This window comes from Sus scrofa, chromosome 18 (assembly GCF_000003025.6).
Source record: "Sus scrofa isolate TJ Tabasco breed Duroc chromosome 18, Sscrofa11.1, whole genome shotgun sequence".
Lineage (NCBI taxonomy): Eukaryota > Metazoa > Chordata > Mammalia > Artiodactyla > Suidae > Sus > Sus scrofa.
This window is the reverse complement of record NC_010460.4, coordinates 43,425,317-43,448,897: the sequence shown is the minus strand read 5'-3', so window position 1 is coordinate 43,448,897 and position 23,581 is coordinate 43,425,317. Positions and strand designations below refer to the sequence as shown.

At 46.9% G+C, this 23,581-nt stretch overlaps 1 protein-coding gene across 4 annotated transcripts in view; it reads left to right on the top strand.

Annotated features, from left to right (window-relative positions):
* CHN2 (chimerin 2) overlaps positions 1-23,581 on the top strand; it is a 300,407-nt gene that overhangs the window by 60,695 nt on the left and 216,131 nt on the right. Inside the window, exon 1 of one of the 4 annotated variants that reach the window (XM_021078570.1) lies at positions 6,366-6,809. The exons of 2 other annotated variants lie outside the window; for them this stretch is intronic. In XM_021078570.1, the coding sequence (XP_020934229.1) occupies positions 6,803-6,809 (7 nt within the window). In that variant the 5' untranslated portion in view covers positions 6,366-6,802. Of the gene's footprint in view, positions 1-6,365; positions 6,810-9,216; positions 10,513-23,581 lie in introns of those variants that run through there. One more of the 4 variants, XM_021078571.1, reaches the window with a different exon arrangement.

Genomic DNA, 23,581 nt, shown 5'->3' with positions numbered 1-23,581 from the left:
TAAAGGGCCACAAGTACCCATTCCTCCACTCAACACTCATTTTCTGGAGTATCTACCCAAACACATGGTGATTTTTTATCCTCAAAAAAAAAGAAAACAAAAAACCCCATAGGGCTTTATTCAGTCTTGTATCTTCACTGGAACCGTAGATAACCGTTCCGTTATCTACTTAGAACCACAAACATTGTTGGGCAGGACACATTAGCTTGAAATTACCTAAAATAAATACCAGCCCTGGCTGCTCACAGCAGTCACCTAATAGAATGACTTTCACAAGGAAGCACATTTGCACCGCTTTAGTGATTATTCATGGGCTCTGCCCTCGTAGAAGTGCAGGCTAGGTATCATTGTGCACAGGCCTTTTCAGGTGGTTTTCAAAAGCAATAACGTGGTGATCAGTAATTTCGAGGTGCTCGTGAATGCACATCTAGACAAATAAAAACTGGTCTTGTGTTGCCTAAATGCAGCTTTGTGGCTGGGATTAAATTTCCAGTGACAGCATCATACACAGATTCCAAAGTACTTTATCTCACACTGTGTAAATGGCTGTGAAGATGGTGCCGGCCAGCAAATCTGTGAGACAATTCAGAAGGCGACTCTAATGATGACCAGGATGCTCTTGACAAAGACGTGGGTCAAGAGGGTACCAACACTGTTCCAATAAACATGAGAATGGAAAAGAGCACAATTTCTAAATGTATGATCTTATGCAATCTGGGACTGCGTGTAAATTAAATAAATGGAAAATTAACAATTTCATCCTTAGCTTTAAAAGCTGATACCTTTCAACTGACCAAAACCCCTTTTTCCTTATTTTCTTATTGAGAAGACAGATAGTTACATTATTTTCAGGGTCACCTCACGTTCATGTCTCAACACTGTACTACTCTCAGAAAATCAGATCTAGATCCTGGAGTCCCCTTGTGGTGCAACGGAAGTGAACCCGACTAGTATCCATGAGGATGCAGGATCGATCCCTGGCCTTGCTCAGTGGGTCAGAGGATCCAGCGTTGCTGTGAGCTGTGATATAGGTGGCAGACGCAGCTCAGATCCAGGGTCGCATGTGGCTGCGGTAGAGCTCTGATTTGACCCCTATCCTGGGAACTTCCTTATGTCAGGATATTAGTAACCCAGTAGAGAAGGATAACAGCTGCTAATACAAAACCTCCTCAAATTTAGTGGCATGAAACAACCACCATTTTTTCAGCTTCCCGGATTCTGTGGATCAGGAATTCCAGAGAAGCACAGAGGGGGTGACTTTGTTCTATTCCATGATGTTTGGGGCCTCAGCTAGGGAGACTTGAAGGCTCAGCTGGAATCACTCAGGGTGTCTTTACTCACTGGCGCTGGGCTTCCTCACAGCGTGGTGGGTGGCCTTACAGTAGTCAGAGCTCCTTACATGTTAGCTCAGAGCTCCAGGCACGAAAGTTCTATCAAACGAGGTAGAAGCTGCATTGCCTGTTTCTGACCTAGTCTTTTTCTGATGGCGACTGCCCATTGTTACTCCTGCCACAGTCTTGTCAGTCAAGTCAGAAGTCAGAGGAGGGCAGCTAGACCCCGCCTCATGTGGGGCGAAGGTCAGTATCACATGGCAAGAGATAATATAGGATGGGAAATTGTGGCCATTTTTGGAAATTGCAACCTGATCGAAAGAACTTTGGCAGATCCACAGAGAGCAGTAAGTGAAGAAGAAAACATTTCTACAATTCTATGGCATTGAAGAAAGTTATTTATGAATGAGGCTTGGGCAAGGGAAGAAGGGACATTTGAAATACATTTGACATAAGAATACGGACATTTGACAAAGTAGTAATAGGAACCAGATGTAGCATTAACGAGAGCTAGGCAACCAGACGGAGATGGAGGGTTAGGAGGGAGACGGCTGGATGTTTTGGAGTCTGGATGACCAGAGAAGGGCGTGCCCCAGGCAGAAATGGGGAACAGAGCAGACAGGTGTATGTGAGAGAGAGGTCCAGCACCTGTTCACAATAGCACTCTCAGTGTCTAAAAATCCCATATCCTTCGTCCAGCCCTGGCCATTCTGGCCTCTGCTCTAATACTGCCCTGAGACTCCTCTGGCACAGATACCTCTTTGTGATTAATCCTAATGGCTGCTTCCATTGGCTCTCTGCCCTCTATCCTTCCCCTACGGCACCCCCCACCCCAGCTCATCTCCAGCAGGGCATGCCTGGGTAACTGTTTCATGGGTCCTGCTGCTCTACCCTTAAACCATCTGCAGCACCATTATTTGACCTGTTCACAGCATTTGACTCCATCATCCTCTTAAACTTCTGCCATTTCTTGGCTTCATTGGCTCTCCCACCTCTCTGGCTTGAGATAATACAAGTAAAGCACTTAGGACTGAACCCAGAGCTTTGGTTACTTCCCTATCACGTTGAATTTTAGGGGTTTCTGATTCAGCAAACATTTCCTCTGTGTTGACTGTACATTGCTGGAGAGAGTCACAAAGCATACCATGAAACAGACTTCCCTTTGAGAACCTCAAGGCTCACCCCTCCAACCAGATCCCAGCTCTTTGCACCCTGGCCCTTCTCCTCAGGTGTCACAACTATTTTGCCTTTATCATCCATGATGCAGCCCCTATTTCTTTCTTTCTTTTTTTTGGGGGGGGGCCATGCCTGTGGCATATGGAAGATCCCAGGTCAGGGATTGAACCTGCGCCCTAGCAGCAACCCAAGCCGCTTCAGTGACAATCACAGATCCTTAACCCACTGTGCCACAAGAGAACTCGAGCCCCTATTTCTTAACCTCTCCTAATTCTGCAGAATATCCTCAGAGCCTTCAAGTTTTCCAAAAGCTCCGAGTTGCCTCTTGAGTGTGCAGTCTCCCTGTGTCTGGCTGGTTGTCTGTCCTTCCTTGGATATGCCGCCCTGCTTGGGGCCCTAGGTTTCCTTTCAGTGTTACACTCACAGATTGTGTTAGTGTTCATTCTGTTAAGTGAATTTTTGAGTCTTAGGGTTTCAGACAGAGGTTGGTTGTCCCTCTTTTCATCCACTGATGATTCGAGAGAGTGTTTATAAATAAAAGATGGGCACTAAGTCGGGAGAACGTGAAAGGATTTGCAGAATGCTATTGCTCTTAAAATATGTCTCTGAACCTAATGGAGATTCTGTTTCGACAAAAGGGAACAAAAAGGAGGAAAGTTGTGAAGGACTAGGATCTGAGATAAGAATGAAAATAATGCTTACGAAACGCCCCGTTTTCATCCAGGGAAGAGGAGGCAGCTGGCACAAAGGTACGATCTGATGCCGAGAAGAGGGCACAACTCTCACGTGCTCTTCTAGACTAGACTGACCCAACTCATGGTCATGAAACCTCTTGAAACCTTGGTCTGTTCTGAGTTTTTATTTCTGCCTCCTTAAGGATGCTGGCTTTGAAGCCGAACGGGCTGTTTATTAACTTGCAGCTTAGTGAAACAACTTGAGAGATGTGGGTAGGCAACAGAACTCCTAGCACAAAGAGGAGATGATGAAATAAAAATCTTCTCTGATTAAGACTGTCATAACCTCCCTTGTCAATGAGTCCAAAAAACTTTTACTGGCGATGGAAGGAGGCTTCCAGAGAAAAATTTAAAAAAGAGGAGTGCCTCTGGGTTCAGGAGAGCAGTAGGCTAGCCCCTCCCTCTTGCAGTCAGGGAAGAGAAGTCTGTAACCTGGGTGGTGAGTGACAGCTGAGGAAGAGAGAAAACTTTGATGCCAATGAGACCAGGTACAAAGGAGATCCTTTGCCTTGGTAAATGAGTGTAATGAGAGGGAAAAGGCTCAAGTTTTTAAAACAAAATTTTTAAACTATACTGTAGTTGATTTATAATATTATGTTGGTTTCAGGTGTATAGCTTCAGATTCTTTTCTATTATAGGTTATTATAAGATACTGAGTATGGTTCCCTGTGCTATACAATAAATTCATCTATTTTATATACAATAGTGTATATCTAATTTATCCCTTCTCCTCCTCTTTCCCCTTTGGTAACCATGAGTTTGTTTTCTATGTCTGTACATCTATTTCTGTTTTGTAAATAAGTTGATTTGTATTATTTTTCAGAGGGCACATATAAGTGATATCAAGTCATATTTGTCTTTCTCTGCCTGACTTACTCCACTTAGCAGGAGAATCTCTAGGTCCATTCATGTTGCCGCAAATGGTGCTATTTCATTCTTTTTAATGGCTGAGTAATATTCCATTATATGTATGTACCACATCGTCTTTATCCAGTCCTCTGTTGATGGGCATTTAGATTGCTTCCATGTCTTGCCTACTGTAAATAGTGCTGCTGTGAACATTGGGGTACATGTACCTTTTCAAATTAGAATTTTCATATTTTCTGGATATGTACCCGGGGGATAGGATTGCTGCATCATACTCTATTTTTAGTTTCTTAAGGAACTTCCAGATTGATTTCCATAGTGGCTACATCAGTTTATATTCTCACCAACAGCATAAGAGGATTCCAAAAGGTTTAAGTTTTGAGTCAACTCATAAAGTCTGTTTTAAATGGTAAAAACTTGACTGCCACGTGAATGAAGAATCATCTCCGAAAGACAGGATTCAGACATCATGCGTCCCCTTGGCTGTATGACATATTGCCCAAATGACAGCCAGGATGTGTTTATTTTCTACGAAGCCAAGTCCCAGTACGCTTAGAGTCTGAGCTCTCCAAGTGAGATTTCGTAGGAAACTGGGTCACTGGGAGGCCGTTCTCACTGAGCACTCACCAGAAGGGGGACTCAATCAATTTTTTCTTTTCCCTAACTTCTTCTCTCTATCCTTCAACCCATCTTAAAAATACCTAAAAAGTGGCTGATCCAATAAGACACTAAACGGGGGATATGATTAACTTCCAGTCAAAGGAATATATTTCCTAAATCACAAACTCACCTTATTGACCTTATAAGATGGACCAACGTCACTAATGTTCTTAAATTATGCATTTTCTTCTTCTTCTTTTTTTTTTGTGGTCTTTTCTAGGGCCACATCCGTGCATATGGAGCTTCCCAGGCTAGGGTTCGAATTGGAGCTGTAGCTGCCGGCCTACACCACAGCCACAGTAACATGGGGTCTGAGCCCCATCTGCAACCTACATACACCACAGCTCATGGCAACGCGGGATCCTTAACCCACTGAGCAAGGCCAGGGATCAAACCCGCAACCTTATGGTTCCTAGTCAGATTTGTTAACCACTGAGCCACGACAGGAACTCCCAAATTATGCATTTTCTAGAAAAATCCATGACCAGAGATCCCAGTTATTTGTCATTCTGTTGTGCGGCAAGATGGCATGAGAAGAGTCAGGTGGGATCATTAATTGACTGTTTGTGGCGGGCTCTAGTATTTAATTGACCACTGTGTGCTGGATATTGTGTTCCAAGTTTTAAAGGCATCCTTTTAACGCAAACTATCCCTGACATGGCGGCATTACCCCACTTCGCAGTCGAGGTAATTGAGGTTTGGGGAGCGCTAACTTCCCCAGGGCCACCGAGGCAGGGAGAGTGGAGCAGGATTTTGAGCCCACCACAGCACATCTTTCATAGGAGTGACAAATTGGATTTGAGCACTGCCCTCCCTGCCCTCCTGTCCCTTCCTATCCAAACGGCTGACCACACAGCCAACCAGAACCAAACCCCCTTCCACAAGCCTCCACTTCTCCCAACAGTGACAGGCTTTCAAATCCAGCCTGGACCTCAATGATTGTAGTTTGGAAAACAGCAAATTGTGTTGGCCCTTCTCTCTTTTAAAAATGAGAAGCTAATGTCATTTTCTGTTTGAAATCTTGCCCATTTCTTAATAGAAGGACTCAATATGGGTCAAATCCTTCCTTTCCCTTTGATGCTTGGCTCGAGCCCCTCCCAGCCCTCCGCTCCCATAGCGCTTGGAACTTTGGCATTCATTTGGCATTGCTCGTCACTCGCCTGCTGACCTTCCCTGCATTCCTCCCGCAGCCTGTTAGCAGGATACGCTTCCCTGTGTCCCAGAGTCTTTGGTACATTAGGCACAAAATGCCTGTTTCTCAACGGTTCTTTTCTTTTTCTTTTTTTGGTCTTTTTAGGGCCGCACCTGCGGCACCTGGAGGTTCCCAGGCAAGGGGTCGAATCAGAGCTACAGCTGCCCACCTACGCCACAGCCACAGCAACGTGGGATCCGAGCCACATCTGCGACCTACACCACAGTTCATGGCAACACCAGATCCTTAACCCACTGAGCAAGGTCAGGGATCGAACCTGCAACCTCACGGTTCCTAGTCGGATTTGTTAACCACTGAGCCACGACGGGAGCTCTTCTCAATGGTTTCTTAAAGGATACAAAAAAGCAAACTATTCCTCTCCAGGGAGGAACTTGACGGGTGTGGATCCTGGCACCCAGAGCAAAGCCCTGGCTCCTTTTTGCGTTTTCTCCAGTTTTCCATGACTTGGGGATGTTAGTGTGTCCCTGTTCTGAGAATCTGGTATTCGTTGCCTGCATGAACAGTTTGAGTCAGACCACAGAGTCCTCCCCATACAGGACAAGAAGCTCCAGAACTTTCCATCTATATGTGCCAGCATCACCCTGCCTGTGTTTTGGCTCATCTGTGAGTTGGATGACTCTCCTTGAAGCAGGACAGCCCCATCATCCTGCTGATAACAGTAATCAGATCTCATAGCAAAGACCCTAGTTAGGCAGGGCAAACAGGGAGGCAGCCCGGGTTATTGATTTGTGCTGTGGAAGGTTCTTTTCCATTGAAGGTTGAATATTTTGTGTGGAAACCTTTGTATTCCCTGTACCCAGCATATTTCTTCTCTGCACGTTATGGGAGGTAAGTCCTTTTGAGTATCTCCGTTATCTTATTTGCTTAGTCAAAACCTTGGAAGTAAGGTTTGGGAAACACATTAGCCATATTTAGTGTATGCAGTGGGCTCAAAAGTTTTACTCATTTTAGATAACATAGGAGAAAGTGTAAGTTATTTCATAGTGTACCAACCATTTTCAATGGTGTTTTTTTCCTATCTTTCATATTGCCTGCTATTTAAAAAATAGTTTCTGGAGTTCCTGTCATGGCGCAGTGGTTAACGAATCCGACTAGGAACCATGAGGTTGCAGGTTCGATCCCTGGCCTTGCTCAGTGGGTTAAGGATCCATCGTTGCCGTGTGCTGTGGTGTAGGTCAGAGACTCGAGGCTCAGATCCTGTGTTGCTGTGGCTGTGACATAGGCTGGCAGCTACAGCTCCAATTAGACCCCTGGGAACCTCCACATGCCACAGGAGCAGCCCTAGAAAAAGGCAAAAAAAGACAAAAAAAAAAAAAAACCCAATAAAAAATAGTTTCTCCCTGGGTACCAACATTAGCTATAGAGGATGTTTTTCTAGATAAAAATGACTTACTATGCTGTGCGTTTTCAACTTAATCTTTGCATTTGGAAAATAATACTCTCTGGGTAGCTTTGAAGATAATAAGAGACATGAGAATGCACAGATGCTTCTGCACCAGTCCTAAGGAGGGCTTTTCCAGATGTGGAATGCCGCTGGGGATTTGATCTGGCTTGGATAATTGACAGCTGCCAGCCTGTAATCGTTTGTGCTCAATTGGCGCTGGGGCCACAGGAGGCCACACAGCAGCTGGGCTGTTGGGATTCAAGTCCCTGCACATGGCACTGACTCTCCCCTTCCCACCCACCCCCCAGCCATCTGCAAGGACCCCACTCCCCAAAGCAGGGTGCACTGCTCCAGGAAGGGAAGGGAGCCTGTAACTTTTGCCTGGGAGATGAGAGAAAACATCTTGATTCACTCCACTGGACCACAGTGGCTAATCAGGGTTAGCTTTTTATTGCATTGACTTTGGCGTTTTAATCTTAAATGATTCAGAGACCAGTTCTTAAGATGAGGCAGGACCATAAATTAAAAGATTGGAGGATATCAGCCAAATAGAAAAAAGAATCCTCTTTCAGGGCCTTGAAGAAGGGCCTGTTCCTTGTCCCAGCTCTTTCATTTTAGTGACTGTTAAACCTTATACCGAAACCAAGTTAATGGCTTTCTGCCCCTTCATCGCATCCTGGTTTGCCCGCCGGGCTAATACCACCTGCCCTCCCTCCTTCACAGGCTCATTCTGAGGATCAGAGAAGTTAATGCAAATGCTCTGTCCACTGTCAAAGCAATTGAAATAGAATGCACAGATGCGTCAAGACACGGTCTCTGGTCGGCACTGTCTCTGTCTTGCTAATGCTCTTCCTCTTCTGAATTATGGCCTCCATCGTAAAGGCTTCTGATAATAGTAATAGCTATCATTTGCTGAGCCCTTTTTATGTGCCAGGCGTTGAGCTAAATGCTTTCCAGGTCTTGTTTTATTTAATCCTCCTGATAACCTCACCGACGGGTACTCATTTCTTCAGTTCATATAAACCGGCTTCTGAATCCATCATGATCTTCCAGACCAGCCCAGGCACTTGCCTTTCATCTGCTTTCTAAATGAGGGAGCTACATCCTTCATCTTCAATTTTGACGTGTTTAAAATGATTTCGAATGTTACCAATAGTTGAATCAGGAGTTCCCGTCAAGGCTTAGTGGTTAACGAACCTGACTAGCATCCATGAGGATGAGGGTTCAATCCCTGGCCACGCTCAGTGGGTTAAAGATCTGGCGTTGCCATGAGCTGTGGTGTAGGTTGCAGATGCAGCTTAGATCCCATGTTGCTGTGGCTCTGGAGTAGGCTGGCGGCTGCAGCTCCGATTAGACCCCTAGCCTGGGAACCTCCATATGTTGTGGGTGCAGCCCTAAAAGACAAAACGACAAAAAAAAATAATAATAGTTGAACCATTTTTTAATGTTGGAATGCACCATAAAGGCAGAAAGCCTGGTGTCCAATTGTAGTCACTGAGGAGAGTGAGAGAGCGAAGAGAGGGCAGAGTCGGGGGAGAGGAGAGAGAGAGAAAGAGACAGAACACATGATGAAGAGAAAAAGATGCAGTTTTTTTGTGTGTGATGCGAATAGTGATTTTCTAATATTTTATATGCAGCTAATCCTTAAAAGAATATCATTAATTACTTAATGGGCTTTTGAGGTTCATAGAGCAGGAGCTTTGGAAGTACATGACCTTGATAGTCTTCATAAGAGCTTAGAAGATGCTTCAAGTGAGACAGTACCCAGGACTTCAAAACTTTGCTGAAAGAGAAGTGATTAAAATTGGGGGGAGGGGGTGTGGACAAGACGCGTGGAGGTGGGATGAGAAGGGGGTTTGAAGTGAAAAAAATGGCTTCAGAAAATCCGTTCCCAAACAACTCTCCTTGTCATCACCTTCCTCGCCTTAATGAATGGAGTGCATTTTGACTTTGGCCGTGGCAGGTCCCTGTCTGACTTGGACAGTGAGCGGACAAGTTTGAGCCCCTGGTTGTTGTCAGCATCTAGTGCAGGCGCTCTGGTTGTTTGCTTCTGGCCCTGTTAAACAAACAGGTAAGGATTAGGCCACCCATTTTAACATAGAATTTATGCGTCTAAAGCCTATTTTAAAGATGAAAGCACTTTGCAGTTCAAAAATGTTCCAAGCCTCCATCTGTGTCTAAGATGCCCGCCCGCCCCAGCCCATCCCCCGGGCAGGACAGCTGTTTAGCTGGATGCCTCTGAAGAGCCTCGTGGGGGACCCTGCCTGGAGACCTGAGCAGAACGAGGTCAGACAGGGGAGTTTTTAGTTTGGTTGGAAATCAGGTTCATTCTGTCCAGGCCAAACAATTGAATTTGAGGTTAAGGAATAATATTTATAAAGAGGAAAGAGAGAGCGGCTTCTTCTACAGAATCAGTTCTTGACTTTCAGATGTTGATTATCCAGGCTTGTGAATTATTTAGGACGTCTGTGTCTCCGCTTTCTCTAGCGGCTTTGCTTTTTATCTCCTCGTGCACTTTCCTTCCTTCTAGAAAATAGGCAAGGTAAGAGATGCATGTTACAAACTCAAGTCTGATCACTTGGCTGCTAATAGGAAGCTCCACCGAAGGTTTGTCCTGCCCCTGGAGGGCGGGGAGGGAGCATTTCTTATGAATCTTTGCTCTGCTCCTGGCCAGCACTTTACACAGTGATTGTTGTTTTTAGGCGAATCAGATTGAAGGGAATATTTTCCTGTGATTTGCAGGAGAGAGAGAGAGAGACAGGGCTTCTGAGATCCCTGGAGTCTGCAGAGAGCGTGGTCCTGCCTCTGGCTTTGGCATCCCTCACACGTGAAGGGGATCCTTGATCTGGATGGTCTGCCAGCTCCTCACCACAGGCCTGGGGCTCCCTCCCAGTCTCTGCAGTCAGGCTTCGGGTGCTGATCTCCTGGGTCTGGGTGCCGCTCCCTCCCGCTGTCAACCCGGGCCTGTGCATCTGTCTGCCCAGCCCCACCCAGCAGGCGTCTGTGGGTTGACAGCCCAGGCGGGAGTGGCAGACCTCATATGCACGTGGACACTGCCTGATTGAGAGCTGAGAGGCTTGCCAGGGAGGATGAACAACTGGGACCCTCCTGGACCCGTGTCATGGGCAGATCAAAGACAAGTCAACGGTAAGGATTAGGAGGCAGCCTGCATGCAGAACCCAGAAAGTGGGGAGTCTGAAGCAGGCGGGTGCTTGGCTGCTGAGCCGCGAAGGAAAGATGCTTCCAACTGAAACAGTTGTCAGATGGTCCTAGATCAGGGCTTCTCAAGCTTTGGGGGCACACTCTTTGAAAAACTGAGGGGCCCAAATGCTTTTCCTTGGGTTATATCTATCGATAGTCACATTAGAAATTAAAACTGAGAAATGTAAAAAGTATTTAATCAGTGTATTTCAAACAATTTGCTAGATGTACATTAACGTAAATTATTTTTCTTTTCTTTTCTTTCTAAAACTCTGTCTTCCAAAAATAATCAGTGAGAATAATGTCATTGTTTTACTTTGCTGCAAATCTCTGCGGTGCTGGCTTAGGGAGAGATGGTGGATTCAATTGTCCGTTCTGATGTCACATCCCATGTCGTGTATCTTCTGGAAAACTCTCCCGTACACCTGAGAGAGGTGGGAATGGACAAGTCCCATAACGTCTGAGTGTTTTCTGAGAATAGGTTTGACCTCTCAGATCCCAGAAGCTTGCAGGGACTCCCCTGGGGTTCCCCAAGCCATGTTTTGGGAACTGCTTCCCCAGGTGCCAGCTCCCAGAAGGGTGCCTCTCTCTGGGTTTACCATGTGGCCACCCTGCATGAGGGTCTTTCTGCATTAGCACAAAGTGGGTGATGGTGAGCCAAGCGAGAATTCTCTTTAAAGCTTTGTCCTCTGAACAGTACCCATGAACTTTCCACAAAGCATCACAGAGGCGAGCTCAAATAAGATTGACGGTGACCGTCCCATCAGGCAGTCTGGCCAAGTTCTTGCTCATCGACTGGCAAAAAAGATAATCCAGCGCATGAGACAGTCTGCCTTCTGTACTTTTCAAAATGTGATTGTCCAGTGCGACGAGCTCCACTTTGTCTGGGCTACACGTTCGTGTTTTCCTCTCTACAGTTTCTAAGAGCTTTATAGGAGAGGAGCAGCTGCTCCGAAGCCTCTCTGAGGTTTGTTTCCAGGGCCTTGGGGCCACTGAAATCTGCTTTCCAAGTGACCTGTAACTGGGCAGTTTACCGACTCATCTTGCTGATTCCTGGGCAGCACCGATTCATCTCACTTCATCCGCCCTCCCCCCGCCCCCTGCTCCCCGCCATCAAGGCAGTGACAGAGCTGTGACACCAGCGAGATGAGCATGGATGGAAGGTGATGATTTATAAGGACTGTGATCCAGCTTCACTCAGGCCCGTACTCGGTCCTCGAGGGAAGGGCAGTGGATACGGCCAGTCTGCAGATCAAAGAAAGGCTGTTAAAAGACAAAACAAAGCACGTTTTTATGTTCTCCTAAAGCAGAAACATCATTCCTAATGTGGCCAGGAAAATATTCAGCTTCTTTCTCTGTCCCATGGGAGAACTGCGTGCATCCGTGCTCTGGTCTCTCCAAATCTGGCAGCAGGAGGGTCTCGGTAGATTCAGTTACAATCACAGGAGTGTATGGCCAGAAGAAGTTAGAGATCCTCCACTGGGAAGGGCAGGGTGTGTGCGTGTGTGCAGTGTGTGTCTGTGGGAGGGAGGTTCAGGATAGGAACAGTGCCACCGTAGCAAAGGCCCATGGGTCTGGTCTCTCTGTCCTCTGGCAAACCCAGCTGTGGAACTCAGGCACCCACCAGGGAAGGGAATTATCCAGTTCCCATATCTCTGCCAGCCCTGTCACCTCGGGGGTTCCTTCATCTCTATGTATCTCAGTTTTCCCATCTGTAAAATGGGTTTGATAGTAACATCTATGTCATAGTGTGATTTTGAAAATTGAAAGATAGTATACATAGGAGCTTCTTAAAACAGTGTATAAATACACAGAAAGCATGAAATAAATGTTAGTCATTGTCATCTTATTATTATTACCAGTAGTAGTCCTAGTATTTGGTATCTCTGAAACTCAGTTTCCTCACCTGCAAAGTAGACTCTGCAAGTTGGTGCAGGAGGGGTTAGGTTAGAGAACATATATTCAAGTCTTAGAGAAGCTGTCAAGTGCCATTAAAAGTAATTATTCTAGGAGTTCCCGTTGGGCTCAGTGGTAATGAATTTGACTAGTATCCATAAGGACGCAGGTTGGATCCCTGGCCTTGCTCGGTGGGTTAAGGATCCTGTGTTGCTGTGAGCTGTGGTGTAAATCACAGATGAGGCTCTGATCCTGCGATGCTGTGGCTTTGGCATAGGTCAGAAGCTGCAGCTCCAATTTAACCCCTAACCCGAGAACTTCCATATGCCAGAGGTGTGGTGCTCAAAAGCCAAAAAAAAAGGGAATTTACTCTATTTATTTGGGGGCCAAGTGGACAGAACAGTCAATTTTGGAACCTGATGTTTTTCCGTGTATAAGACACCAGACCCTGAGCAGTAACATGTGATTTTCTTCACTGCTTTGAAAGTAGGGCAGTTAATTTTGATTAAGTGAATATATAATAACAACCAGAGAAGAAGCAGCAATATAATCACAACCGGTAATGACAGTTCGTATTTATCTGGTGCCAGCACTGAGCTAAGTGCTTTCCGTGTAATATGTTGTCTCACTTGAGCTCCTTGAAAGGGGTGTTGTTATTTTTCCCAGTTTGCAGATGAGGAAGGTGAAGTTGATGGCTTACCCAGGGCCGCTCAGGCTAGGGGGGACTCCAGGTAGGCTGGGTCCCTAGTGGGCACCTTCACTGGTGCAGGAGCAGGGCTGCAGGGCCAGGAGGTGGTCGGGGGTACGTCCTGGTTCGAGCTCTGCAGGCCACCGCATCGAGCTCTGCTGGTGAGAGAGTTAGAGCTTTTGTTCTCTTTAGATAAAAGATATGACGCTCTATCAGAACTACACGGGGAGAGGAGCTGGCTGCTTCTTACATGAGTGAATCGCTGACCAGACATCACCCAGAGATGGAGCCAAGAATCGATTCTTGGGACAGGGGAGATGGGCTGCAAGTCTCTGAAGAGCGCTTCAAGGAGCAGCTGAGTGGGACGGCCTAATGACAGGTCTGGAAAAGAAATCCACAAGCAGTTTCTTTCTTTTTTTTTTCTTTTTTGCTTTTTAGGGCTGCAGGTGCAGCATATGGAAGTTCCCAGGTTAGGGGTTGAATCAGAGCTGTAGCTGCTGGTCTGTGCCACAACCACAGCCATGCAGGATCTGAGCTGCGTCTGTGACCTACACCACAGCACACAACAATGCCAGATCCTTAACCCACTGAGCGAGGCCAGGGATCGAACCCAAATCCTCACGGATACGAGTCGGATTTGTTTCCACTGAGCCACAATGAAAACTCCCACAAGCAGTTTCTGAAGGGATCCTTTGAGCCAAGAAAAAAGTCAGAAGGGAGCCCCCGTCATGAGGTAGGATCTTCCAGAGTAGAGAGATACAGCCCCTTTCTCAAAGGGGCCAGAGGTCCTCCCATAAGGCATAGATTTTTTTTTTTTTTCTCACCCTGTCTCAGTCCAAAGCTATTTGATGGAGCAAGATTATATCATGTCAGAGGCATAACTAGCTCTTTCTAGGGAGGCTGTGTAAATAGAGTGGGAACTTTCAAGTCAGGGAGACTTGAATTCAAATCTTAGTGCAGCCACTTTACAAGTTATGTGGCTATGCCAGCACTTAACTCTCCAAGTCTTCATAGGATGGTTGTAACGAATAAATAAGAAATTGTGTGTTAAAATTGCATATTGAATAAATCGCCTTTGTAAGCCACCAATAAATGGAAGCCATTCGTATCATCTTTACCATTATAATTAGGCCTTCCCATTGGCTGGTTTTTGGACTTTCCAGTTGTGTTGAGGGGCTGTCCCTTAACCATGGCTTGACCCCCCAGCTATTTTAGATCATCATATGCGATGTCTGTTTTGGGGACAGGGCCCCATGGGTAGGGGCATGGAATGGTGCCACCCTTCCTTAAGCAAGTATTACATCCAGGATGGTATCGGCCAGCTTTTCTGAAACTGGCCACTCAGCTTGATTCTGTTCTACCCCAAGCCTTTCACCAACATTCAGGAAGAGATGGGCCGACTACGAACAGTCAGGCCACCAGCTCGGCTGGTGAAGGTCGTGGTTTACACTTTCCTGAGTTGTTGGGTCTTACCCTGCCAGGGCTCCCAAGACCCCTCTGATTGTGCCTTTGAGGAGCATCTTATCTTTACTCCAGATGAGAGAGGTTACTAACTCTGAGCAAGACCCAGCTCTTTCTGGGAAATGCAGGACCACTCTCGCTGCCCCATGTAGGTCATTAGCTGAGCAGCAGCCCCAACGATTGTGCAGCACTCCTGCCCTTGACTTGTTAATTGAATGGCAGAGGACAGATATTGTTGGAGCGTCTCTAGGGGCCAGAGAATCTGCCCCAAAGAGAAGTCCTCTGTGTAAAGTGGGCCAGAGTCCTCCTGTGTTCCCTGGCTATGAGTTTGGCAGACCGAGGCCAAACCCAGAGTTGCACAGAGGCAGGGCAAAGGTGGGCAGGTATCAGGCACCCGCAAATGCACCACAGCCCCAGTGTGCGGTCCAAGCAGCAAGATTCGGGTTTTGGTGTCAAGGTCTCTAAAGAGCATTCCCCCGGAGCTCCCAGAGTCTTGCAGGAAGATAAACTGTTGGTACTCAGAATATGAGCCAGGGCCCAACTCGGGGAGCCCTGGGAGCAGGGGAGAAGGGGGTGGAGTTTAACCGTGGGCACCTCTTGAGCTCTCCTGGACCACACCCCCAGCACAGGCCGGGTCATGACTCATCACAGGGCTTTCCCAGCAGCGTCTTCAAAACGTAGCTCATTCCCTGACATGACTGTGTCTCTGTGGGTACCACACGTGGCAGCCCTGAGAATTTCTCAGCTCCTCCCACTGCCCTAAGCCAGGATAGGTCAGCCTTCCAGCCCAACTTTTGCCTATCCTCTATTTTTACCTACCTTCTATCCAGTCATATGCCGGGCATGATGCTAAAGGTCTGCAGCCTTCTCCCTTTAATCCTCCCTGCGAGGTAGGTGTTGTCGTTGTGCCCATTTCATAGGTGCAGAAACTGAGGTGCTGAGGGGTCGAGCTGCCTACGTTAGATCGCTGATACTTGGCAGAGTGAGCATGCAAATTAGGCCTTTCTTTCCCCAGAGTTCAAACTCTGAACCTCTTGTCCCTGTGACCCTGTGACTTATTCAGCTGAGATGGAATCCTATTCTGTGACGTGTTCAGCTGTCTCAGAGTTGCTGTATCAGGCAGAATGGTGGTTTGCAACCTCGGTTGTGCACTGAAATCACCCAGGAGGCTTTAAACAGCTGTTGTGCCGCGGTCTTGCCGCCAGATTCCGACTTCAGTTGGTCTAAGGTCCAGCCTGGTCATTTTCTGGATCAAAAGATGGCAAGTCTTTTTTGTTTGTTTGTTTTTTCCAAAGGGCCAGATAGGACATATTTGAGGCCTTGCATAGCCATATGGTCTCTGTCACAATTACTCAACTCTGCTTTCATAGAGCAACAAGCAGCCATAGACAACACATGAGCAAATGAACATGGCCGTGTTCCAGTAAAACTTTATTTACAAAAACAGGTGGCTGCCGGAAGTGGTCCATGAGCCACCGTTTGCCAACGCTTGATCCAATCAGGCCGTTGGTTAGTACATTCCATCCATCACCAGTGAGATTAGAATTCCTCTTGCATCTGTGGGTCAGGTGTCTGTGACGTGGTACCTGTCCCCCTGGGTGCCCCCAAATCCTTCAGTTCATTACCCTCCTACAGGCTTGGTGGTATGGACCTAATTTCTACGATCCGTCTCTTTTGTCAAGGACCGCTGCTCCCCGGGTCTGAAGTCCGGCAGTGGACCATCCCCTGTTTGGCAGGGGTCCTTTCTGCCTTGTTAGCCCTTCCCCCAAAGGGGTTAATGTCTCTGCCCCAGGCCCCCAGGGCTTCCGTAATTGGGAGGGTGAGCGGGACCCTCGAGGCTGCAACCTGTGTGCCGGGAGGACTGCATCTCTGAGCATGCTTCCCTTTCTGCCTGTGCCCCCACCCCCATCTCCTTCCAGAGCCATCTCCAGGGAGGTCTGTCCCCCCCCCAACGCCTCCCCGCCACCACCCAGAGCCCCACTCCCATCTCTTTCCAAATGACCTTCCATGTCTGCCCTGTGCTTGTAGCTTGGATAATAGCATCCTTTTTTGCCTGAGGAATCCAGTCTATCAATTAATTTTCTTTCATGGAATATTAATATATATTCCCTGAAATTGTGGGTTGTGATTATTTGCGAAGTCACAAGACTAGAAAACAAAGCTGTAGACTTGCCTGTGGCAAAGGGACTTACGCCCCCACCCCCTGAAAAGAGCATGCCTTCTTTATCTACCCTCATTTATCAGCTGTCCTTGGGAATGGGCTGTAGAGACGACCCAGACATGCCAGATGAAAGGAAACTCTTAATGTAGGTGACAAGTAAGATAGTAACTGGTCATGTACGCAAAGGCTCTTTGTAAGTTAGTTGTTTAGACATCGAAATGCATCTGTTCCACAAACATTTGAGACCTTCATTTGTTCTGGGGTGGAGGGTACAGAATGAGGCTTCCACCCCTCATGAGAGAGAAATATCCCATAAACCAGTAACCGTATAACCATGTCAGGAGGCCATAGGACAGGCGTGTGCGCAGCTCTGACGGTGAGAAGGCTGGAGGGGAAACCTGAGGTTACAGGGATTCTTCCGGGGGCGGGGGAAGAGGTGAGTTGTTTGAATAAAGTTCTCCACCAGGAACAGGAGGAAAGGCATTTCTGGGAGAGGGCCCAGCATGCATGTCCAGGCAGGCGTGGGATGTGGTTGTGGGACTGGAGCGTGTGGTTCCTGCAGGATGGTGGGAGCCGAGGCTGGAAAGGGGCAAAGACGTGTGTAAACCAGTCTGGCAGTTCCGACTTTAGTGGGTGGTCTGGGCCGATACAAGACTTTTAAAGAGAGGAATAATGTGACCCAGTTTCGGTTTGAGAAGGAGTTTCTGGTAGCAGTGGGGATCCTGAATTGGGGTTGTGGGTAAGGAAAGAAGCAGGGGCCCCATTAGGAGGCAGTTGTAAAACTAAAGAGATTCTCAACTAAAAATGTGGAAGCCAGGGAGTTCTCATCGTGGCGTAGCGGTTAATGAACTTGACTAGTATCCATGAGGACACAGGTTCAATCTCTGACCTTGCTCAGTGGGTTAAGGATCCGGTGTTACCATGAGCTGTGGTGTAGGTCACAGATGCGGCTCAGATCCCGTGTTGCTGTGGCTGTGGTGTAGACCGGCAGCCACAGCTCCGATTGGACCCCTAGCTTGGGAGCCTCCATAAGGGTGATTGTGATCAGGAGGCAGATGCAATCGGATGCTGAAGACAAATGAGGGCTTCTTTATGATAAAAAATAGAGAAAAGAGAGTCGTGTTCGAGAGGGGTGGGAAAGCTAAGGAGTTGGGTTTGGGTCCTGTTGAGTCTGAGGAGTCTGAGGAGCATATGGTTTCCCATGTGGGTCACCTGGGCTGGAATGCAAGAGAAGGACCAGGGATAAACATGAGGCATAGGCGGTGATTCAGTCCATGGCCATGAATGAGTGATCCAGAGCACGTGAGCCAGAAAAGAAGGGAAGGGAAAGATGGGACCGCATGAGAAGAGACCAGGACAGGTCTCCAGCAGAACCCCAGGGAACACCAGCTTTGAAGGAAGTGACCAGAGGACGTGCCAGCAGAGAGACCCACTTTCTGGATCACTTCTGAATGGGCAGTGTTTTTTTTTTTTTTTTTTTTTTTGTCTTTTGTTGTTGTTGTTGTTGCTGCTATTTCTTGGGCCGCTCCCGCGGCATATGGAGGTTCCCAGGCTAGGGGTTGAATCGGAGCTGTAGCCACCGGCCTACGCCAGAGCCACAGCAACGCAGGATCCGAGCCGCGTCTGCGACCTACACCACAGCTCACGGCAACGCCGGATCGTTAACCCACTGAGCAAGGGCAGGGACCGAACCCGCAACCTCATGGTTCCTAGTCGGATTCGTTAACCACTGCGCCACGACGGGAACTCCAGAATGGGCAGTGTTGACAAGAGCATGGGGACCTCTTTACACCTGGGACTGAAATAAGATGTTCCATTCAATGAACTTGAGGGTGTTTAAAAGACCCTGGAACCTTGCCCAAACTCCTACCATTTAGAATATGACTCCATTCATTTGTTTCTTAATTAACTGAACAAATATTCTACTAAGTACAAGGCAGGCCACTGGGCACTGGGTGTAAATGAGGTTCCTAGGCTCTGTTGTTTATAGCTTAGCCGAGAAGACAGACCTTTAGCAAGAAACTTGGAAACAGGTTTTGCATGAAAACGACCTGTCGTTTTGAGTTGTGTGTTTGTGGGCAAGTTGCTTACCTTCCTCAGTATCTTAAAAAAAAAAGAAAAAGAAAAAAAGAAAAAACAGTGGATGATAAGAGCCAGAGCAATAACTAAGGCATGTGTAGAGTTTATCGTTTAAAACACGTTAGAACATCCTTACACACGGTGTCTAATGTAATACGCTTTAAAAGTTTTTATATTTTGAATAAGCAGTATATTTAGATGGTACAAAATTCACGAAAAGGTAAAAATAGTGAGTCTCCTTTCCACGCTGTCCCCAATCCTCAACTCCTCTTCCCAAAAAACACCAGTGTTGCTATTTGCTTGTGTGCCCTCACACTCTGTACAACCTATCACACTGTGCATGTCTGCACATATGTGTGCCTTTCTTAATTCCTTCCTTTCCCTTCCTTCCTTTCCTTCTTTCTTTCCTACTTTCTCTTTACTTCCTCCCTCCCTCCCACTCTCTCTCTTTCTTGTGAAAAGCCTAGCATGCTTTTCGCTATTCTTCACCTTGCCTTTTCATGTAACAAAAATATATCCATTATGTAGCCCAATTTATGGGCAGTTAGGTTGTGTCCAGTACTCTGCTGTTGTAAACAATGCCATATCAGTTCCATACGTGCAAGTATATCTAGAGGATAAATCCCTAGGAATGGGATTGCTACATCAAAGAGGATGCATAGTTGAAATTTTGACGATGATGTGCAAAGTTCTCTCTATCACGGTTTTACCAAGTCACACTCGTATCAGCAAGATCTCCCACAGTTATGACGATCCTATGAAGTAATGTGCTTAAGCAGCTCTGTGAACTGAGAAAGGGTCTACACTGTTACAGGGTCCTCCTCCCTCTCCCTGCCTACAACGGTAGCTCTTTGACCTGCTGTTAACACCGTGAAAAGTGATGGTGACGTGTAACGGGGTGACCCCTTAGAGCCCTGTCCAGCTGTTGACTCTAAAAGATATTTATCAGTGGGGTGTTTTGATATGGGGGAGGGGTGCCTCTGCTTCCTAATCCCTGAAGTGCAGGTGGCTTTGGGGCCAGGGCTGCTCCCTGGGCATCGGCTCCCAGGAGACATCCCATGCTCTGCCTGAGTGTGTTGAACATCAGAAGGATGCCAGCTGACAGCTTCTGCTGCCGGCACTGGAGTGGTGGGGGTGGTAGCGATGCTGCGGACGCGCTCCTGCCTTCCTTTCTCATCAGCTAGGAGAGAGCTGCCTTGACTCTCGGCGGCAGGCTGGAACAGGTCAGAATGGGAGCTCTGATCTCAGCTGCTTTTCAGTGAGCACCAAGGATATAGCTGATATAGCGTGTCGACTCATTTGTCCATACAAGCCGGCTGTGTCAACTATGCTCATTACTACTGGTTCTCCTGTTTGTTTTGAAAACTCTCTTTCTCACTGGAGTTAGGTATTAGGGAGAAGAAAGGGCATTGATTTAGTGGATCCAGGGTAGTTTCGTCCTGATTTTCTCCTCCATTCAACTCAAGAAATGTCTACTGAGTACCCGCTATGTACATGGCACAGGGCTGCACTGTATTGTATTTTGAAAGACAGCTGACAGTCACAGCCGTGTTGGCTGTTTGCATGGACTTCAGCAAACTGAAATTGCTTTGCCTCTTCCCTTCGCTAGCCTCTCATTACTGTTTTCATTGGCAAACTGGTTGCCAACCAGGGCTGATTCCCTTAGTGCAATAGAGTTCCTGAAACTGATTTTTGAAAATGAATTGTTATAAAATGAACAATGGTTTAACTGTATTGGGGGGGATTCTATTAAAAGGAAATTTTGATGTTGAAATTGTTTGGAAAAGTGAAACATTATTTTCTGATTCACCTGTTTGGTAAAGGGAGAAAATGTAACCTAAAGAGAAAATAAGAAAAAAAGTGAATAACTTGAGAAATCTGAAACAATAGCCAACACGAAAAGGTATTTTTAGGAGCTGATGAGTCGTAAGTACCTACAAAAAGGATCACATGGCAGAAGGTGAGCTTATCTGAGGAAAAGACATCACGTTATTTTCTGGGCTAATAATAGCAAACTGTGCCGGTGTAAAAAGTGAGAATAATGAGAGAAGCAACAGAGAAAGAAGAAAAAGACAGAAGGAAAAAACCCACACACAGAGAGAGGAGAAAGAATAACGGCAGGTGGTGGACCCTCCAAGTGGCAGAGGAAATTGAAGCCAAATAGTGGAAGTGGCAGCAAAGAGGGAAGCTGGCCCGTAGGAGAGAAAACAGAAGCTACCTCACCATGAAGCTGCGGATCTGACCCACTTTAGCTGCTCCTGCCTGAGAACACATTGACCACAGGACGTGGTCTGTTGAGTCATTCCTAAGGATAGCATGGATCAAATGCACAAAATACTTTTTCACTTTCCTTGGGTGAAGCTGGCTGCCAGGTTACTGTTCTAAGTGCTTTATGCATGAACTCATTTAACCCTCCTAGCCACCCCTTGAGGACTCATTATCCCCACTTTCTAGACGGAGTTATAGAGAGAGGCTGAGGGGCTCGCCCCGGGTCAGAAGCTACAAGTGGAAGAGCTGCCTGTGATCGGCAGATTTCTGTGACACCCTGCAAGGTTTCCACCCCAAAGGGCACACACCCCGGAGAATCCTCGTGCCTTCGGTGTGGACAGGATTTGTAAAGATGACAGATGACGGGATTTCACTGTCTGGAATAGGCGACATTATATAGCAAGGAGGAAGGGATTTTTGAAGATTTAGGTAAATTCCTTCATGAGTTGATGCTGAATTAGTCAAGAGGACTCTTGGTTTTGCAGGGTGGGCCTGACCTAATCAGGCACACCCTTGATAAGCGGGTCCAGGCTCTTTTTGAAGAGAGAGAATTAAAGCCATAGTCTTCTGATGACCTCGAAGAGGCACGTAGTCTTGTTGTGAAAACCCATAGAGTCACGTGGCAAGAACCAGACAGTGACCTTAGGAGTTACAAAGATCCATGGCTTACAGCTAGCAAGAAAACAGGACCTCAGCCATCAGCCTCAGGGACTTGACTTCTGCCACTTTGGAAGAGGACCCTGAGCTCAAGGAAGGAATGCAGTCCAGCTGACACCTTGGTTTCAGTCTTGCAAGACCTTGAGCAGAGGACCCCGTTAAGCCCTGCCTGGACTTCTGTCCTGCAGGGCCTGTGAGCTGGTGACGGCATGTTGTTTGAAGCACCGAGCTGGTGTTAATTTGTTACGCAACAATAGGAAACGAACACACTGGGATTTGAATTGCATGATTCTGGCGGTAGAGCTTACCTGTTTCCCCACTGCTCTAGTCTAGTTTCCCCACTTCTCTTAGGAGAAGTCATATCTCAAAAATCACTGATTCCTAGAACTTCAGAGTTGAGCAGGGACCTTTGAGATCATCCAGTCCCATGGCTTAATACAGTCTTTCCTTCATAGCAGAAGCCCAGTGTGTGAACAGGTCAGGGGAGCTGCTCTGCTTAAAATGGGGTGTGGGAGGAGGAAACTGCGTCATTATGGAGCCTCACTCATTGGCTGCTTCTAACTATTTCTCCTTGAGGCACCTCTGGGGCACCCAGTTTGAGAACCACTGGTCTTGTCCCGCAACCTATCTGATCCTTGTATTTCCCTCCACCACATCCTTGTCATCTGCTGACTTCTGTTTCACTGCCTCTCTAACCTCTTTCCATCTGGGGACCATTCCTTTGGAAAACTTTCTTTCTGTCATATTAAAACCTATTCTGTAAATCCCACCTTTGGTCCAGGTGCCACGACAGGTGATGCTCAGAACAAACAGATCGCTCTGTCTCAAGGCAGCTATGACCATATCATGAAAGACAGCTCTCTGGTTTCACATGAGCCTTCTGTTTTCCAGGCAAAATGTCTCCACTCCTTTCTAGGCATTTCCAGTACCTTCAGGCTCATGGTCACTTTTCTTTGAACCTTTTCTTCTATCTTGGAGGAAGGTCGAAAGCCAAGCACAGAACTCCTGGTATGGTCTGCTTCATGGGGACTACAGCAAGCCTCACACAAGCCACAGTAAGATACTCTCTCCATCAATGCATCATTAGACCACATTAGCCTCTAGGCAACCACAATGCAGGTTTGACTCATACCATATGTAGAGTCAACCAAAACTCCCTTTTCACACGTGTAGGGGCTGCTTAGGTGTGTCTCCACAACAATGGACTCGTGTGTGTTTATTTTAAGCCAAACACAGACTTACATTTCATTAGCTATTCTGTCTCATCAGGCATCTGGTGTATATCTTGCTTGATCCTGTTTGGATCATCCCACAATATTGCTCTTCTTCTCATCAGCAATCACCTCAACTCTCAATTTGATCAGTATACCATAAATACCCTCATTGGGGTTATTGAAAGATTTTTGGCATCACATCGATGGGCTCCCAGTGTTTGGGTCTTCCAAACAGTTACCAATCCAACTAATTGTATCACCTACTGGAAGTCGTCCAGCTCATAAAGGTACCCACAGAAATGTAATGAAATACTTCCAGGAGTCCAGGTACAGGATGCTGAGTGTAGTTCTCAGACCTCCCAAGCCAGGAGGTCACAATAGCTCTTAGTGAGCCCTCGAAAACTCTCTGTAGCATCTTTTCCAGGTGGTGCATCATATCCCTCCGTCTGTAGTTTGGTCCTTCTTAGATAAAGAACACTTCCTCACACAGCTCTGTCCTCTCATCTTCTTTGTGTGGCTCAGACTCGTGTGGGAACAGGTAAAGACTATTTAAAAGTTAATAGTGCATCTTTGTTTCAGAGGAGGAGCTCA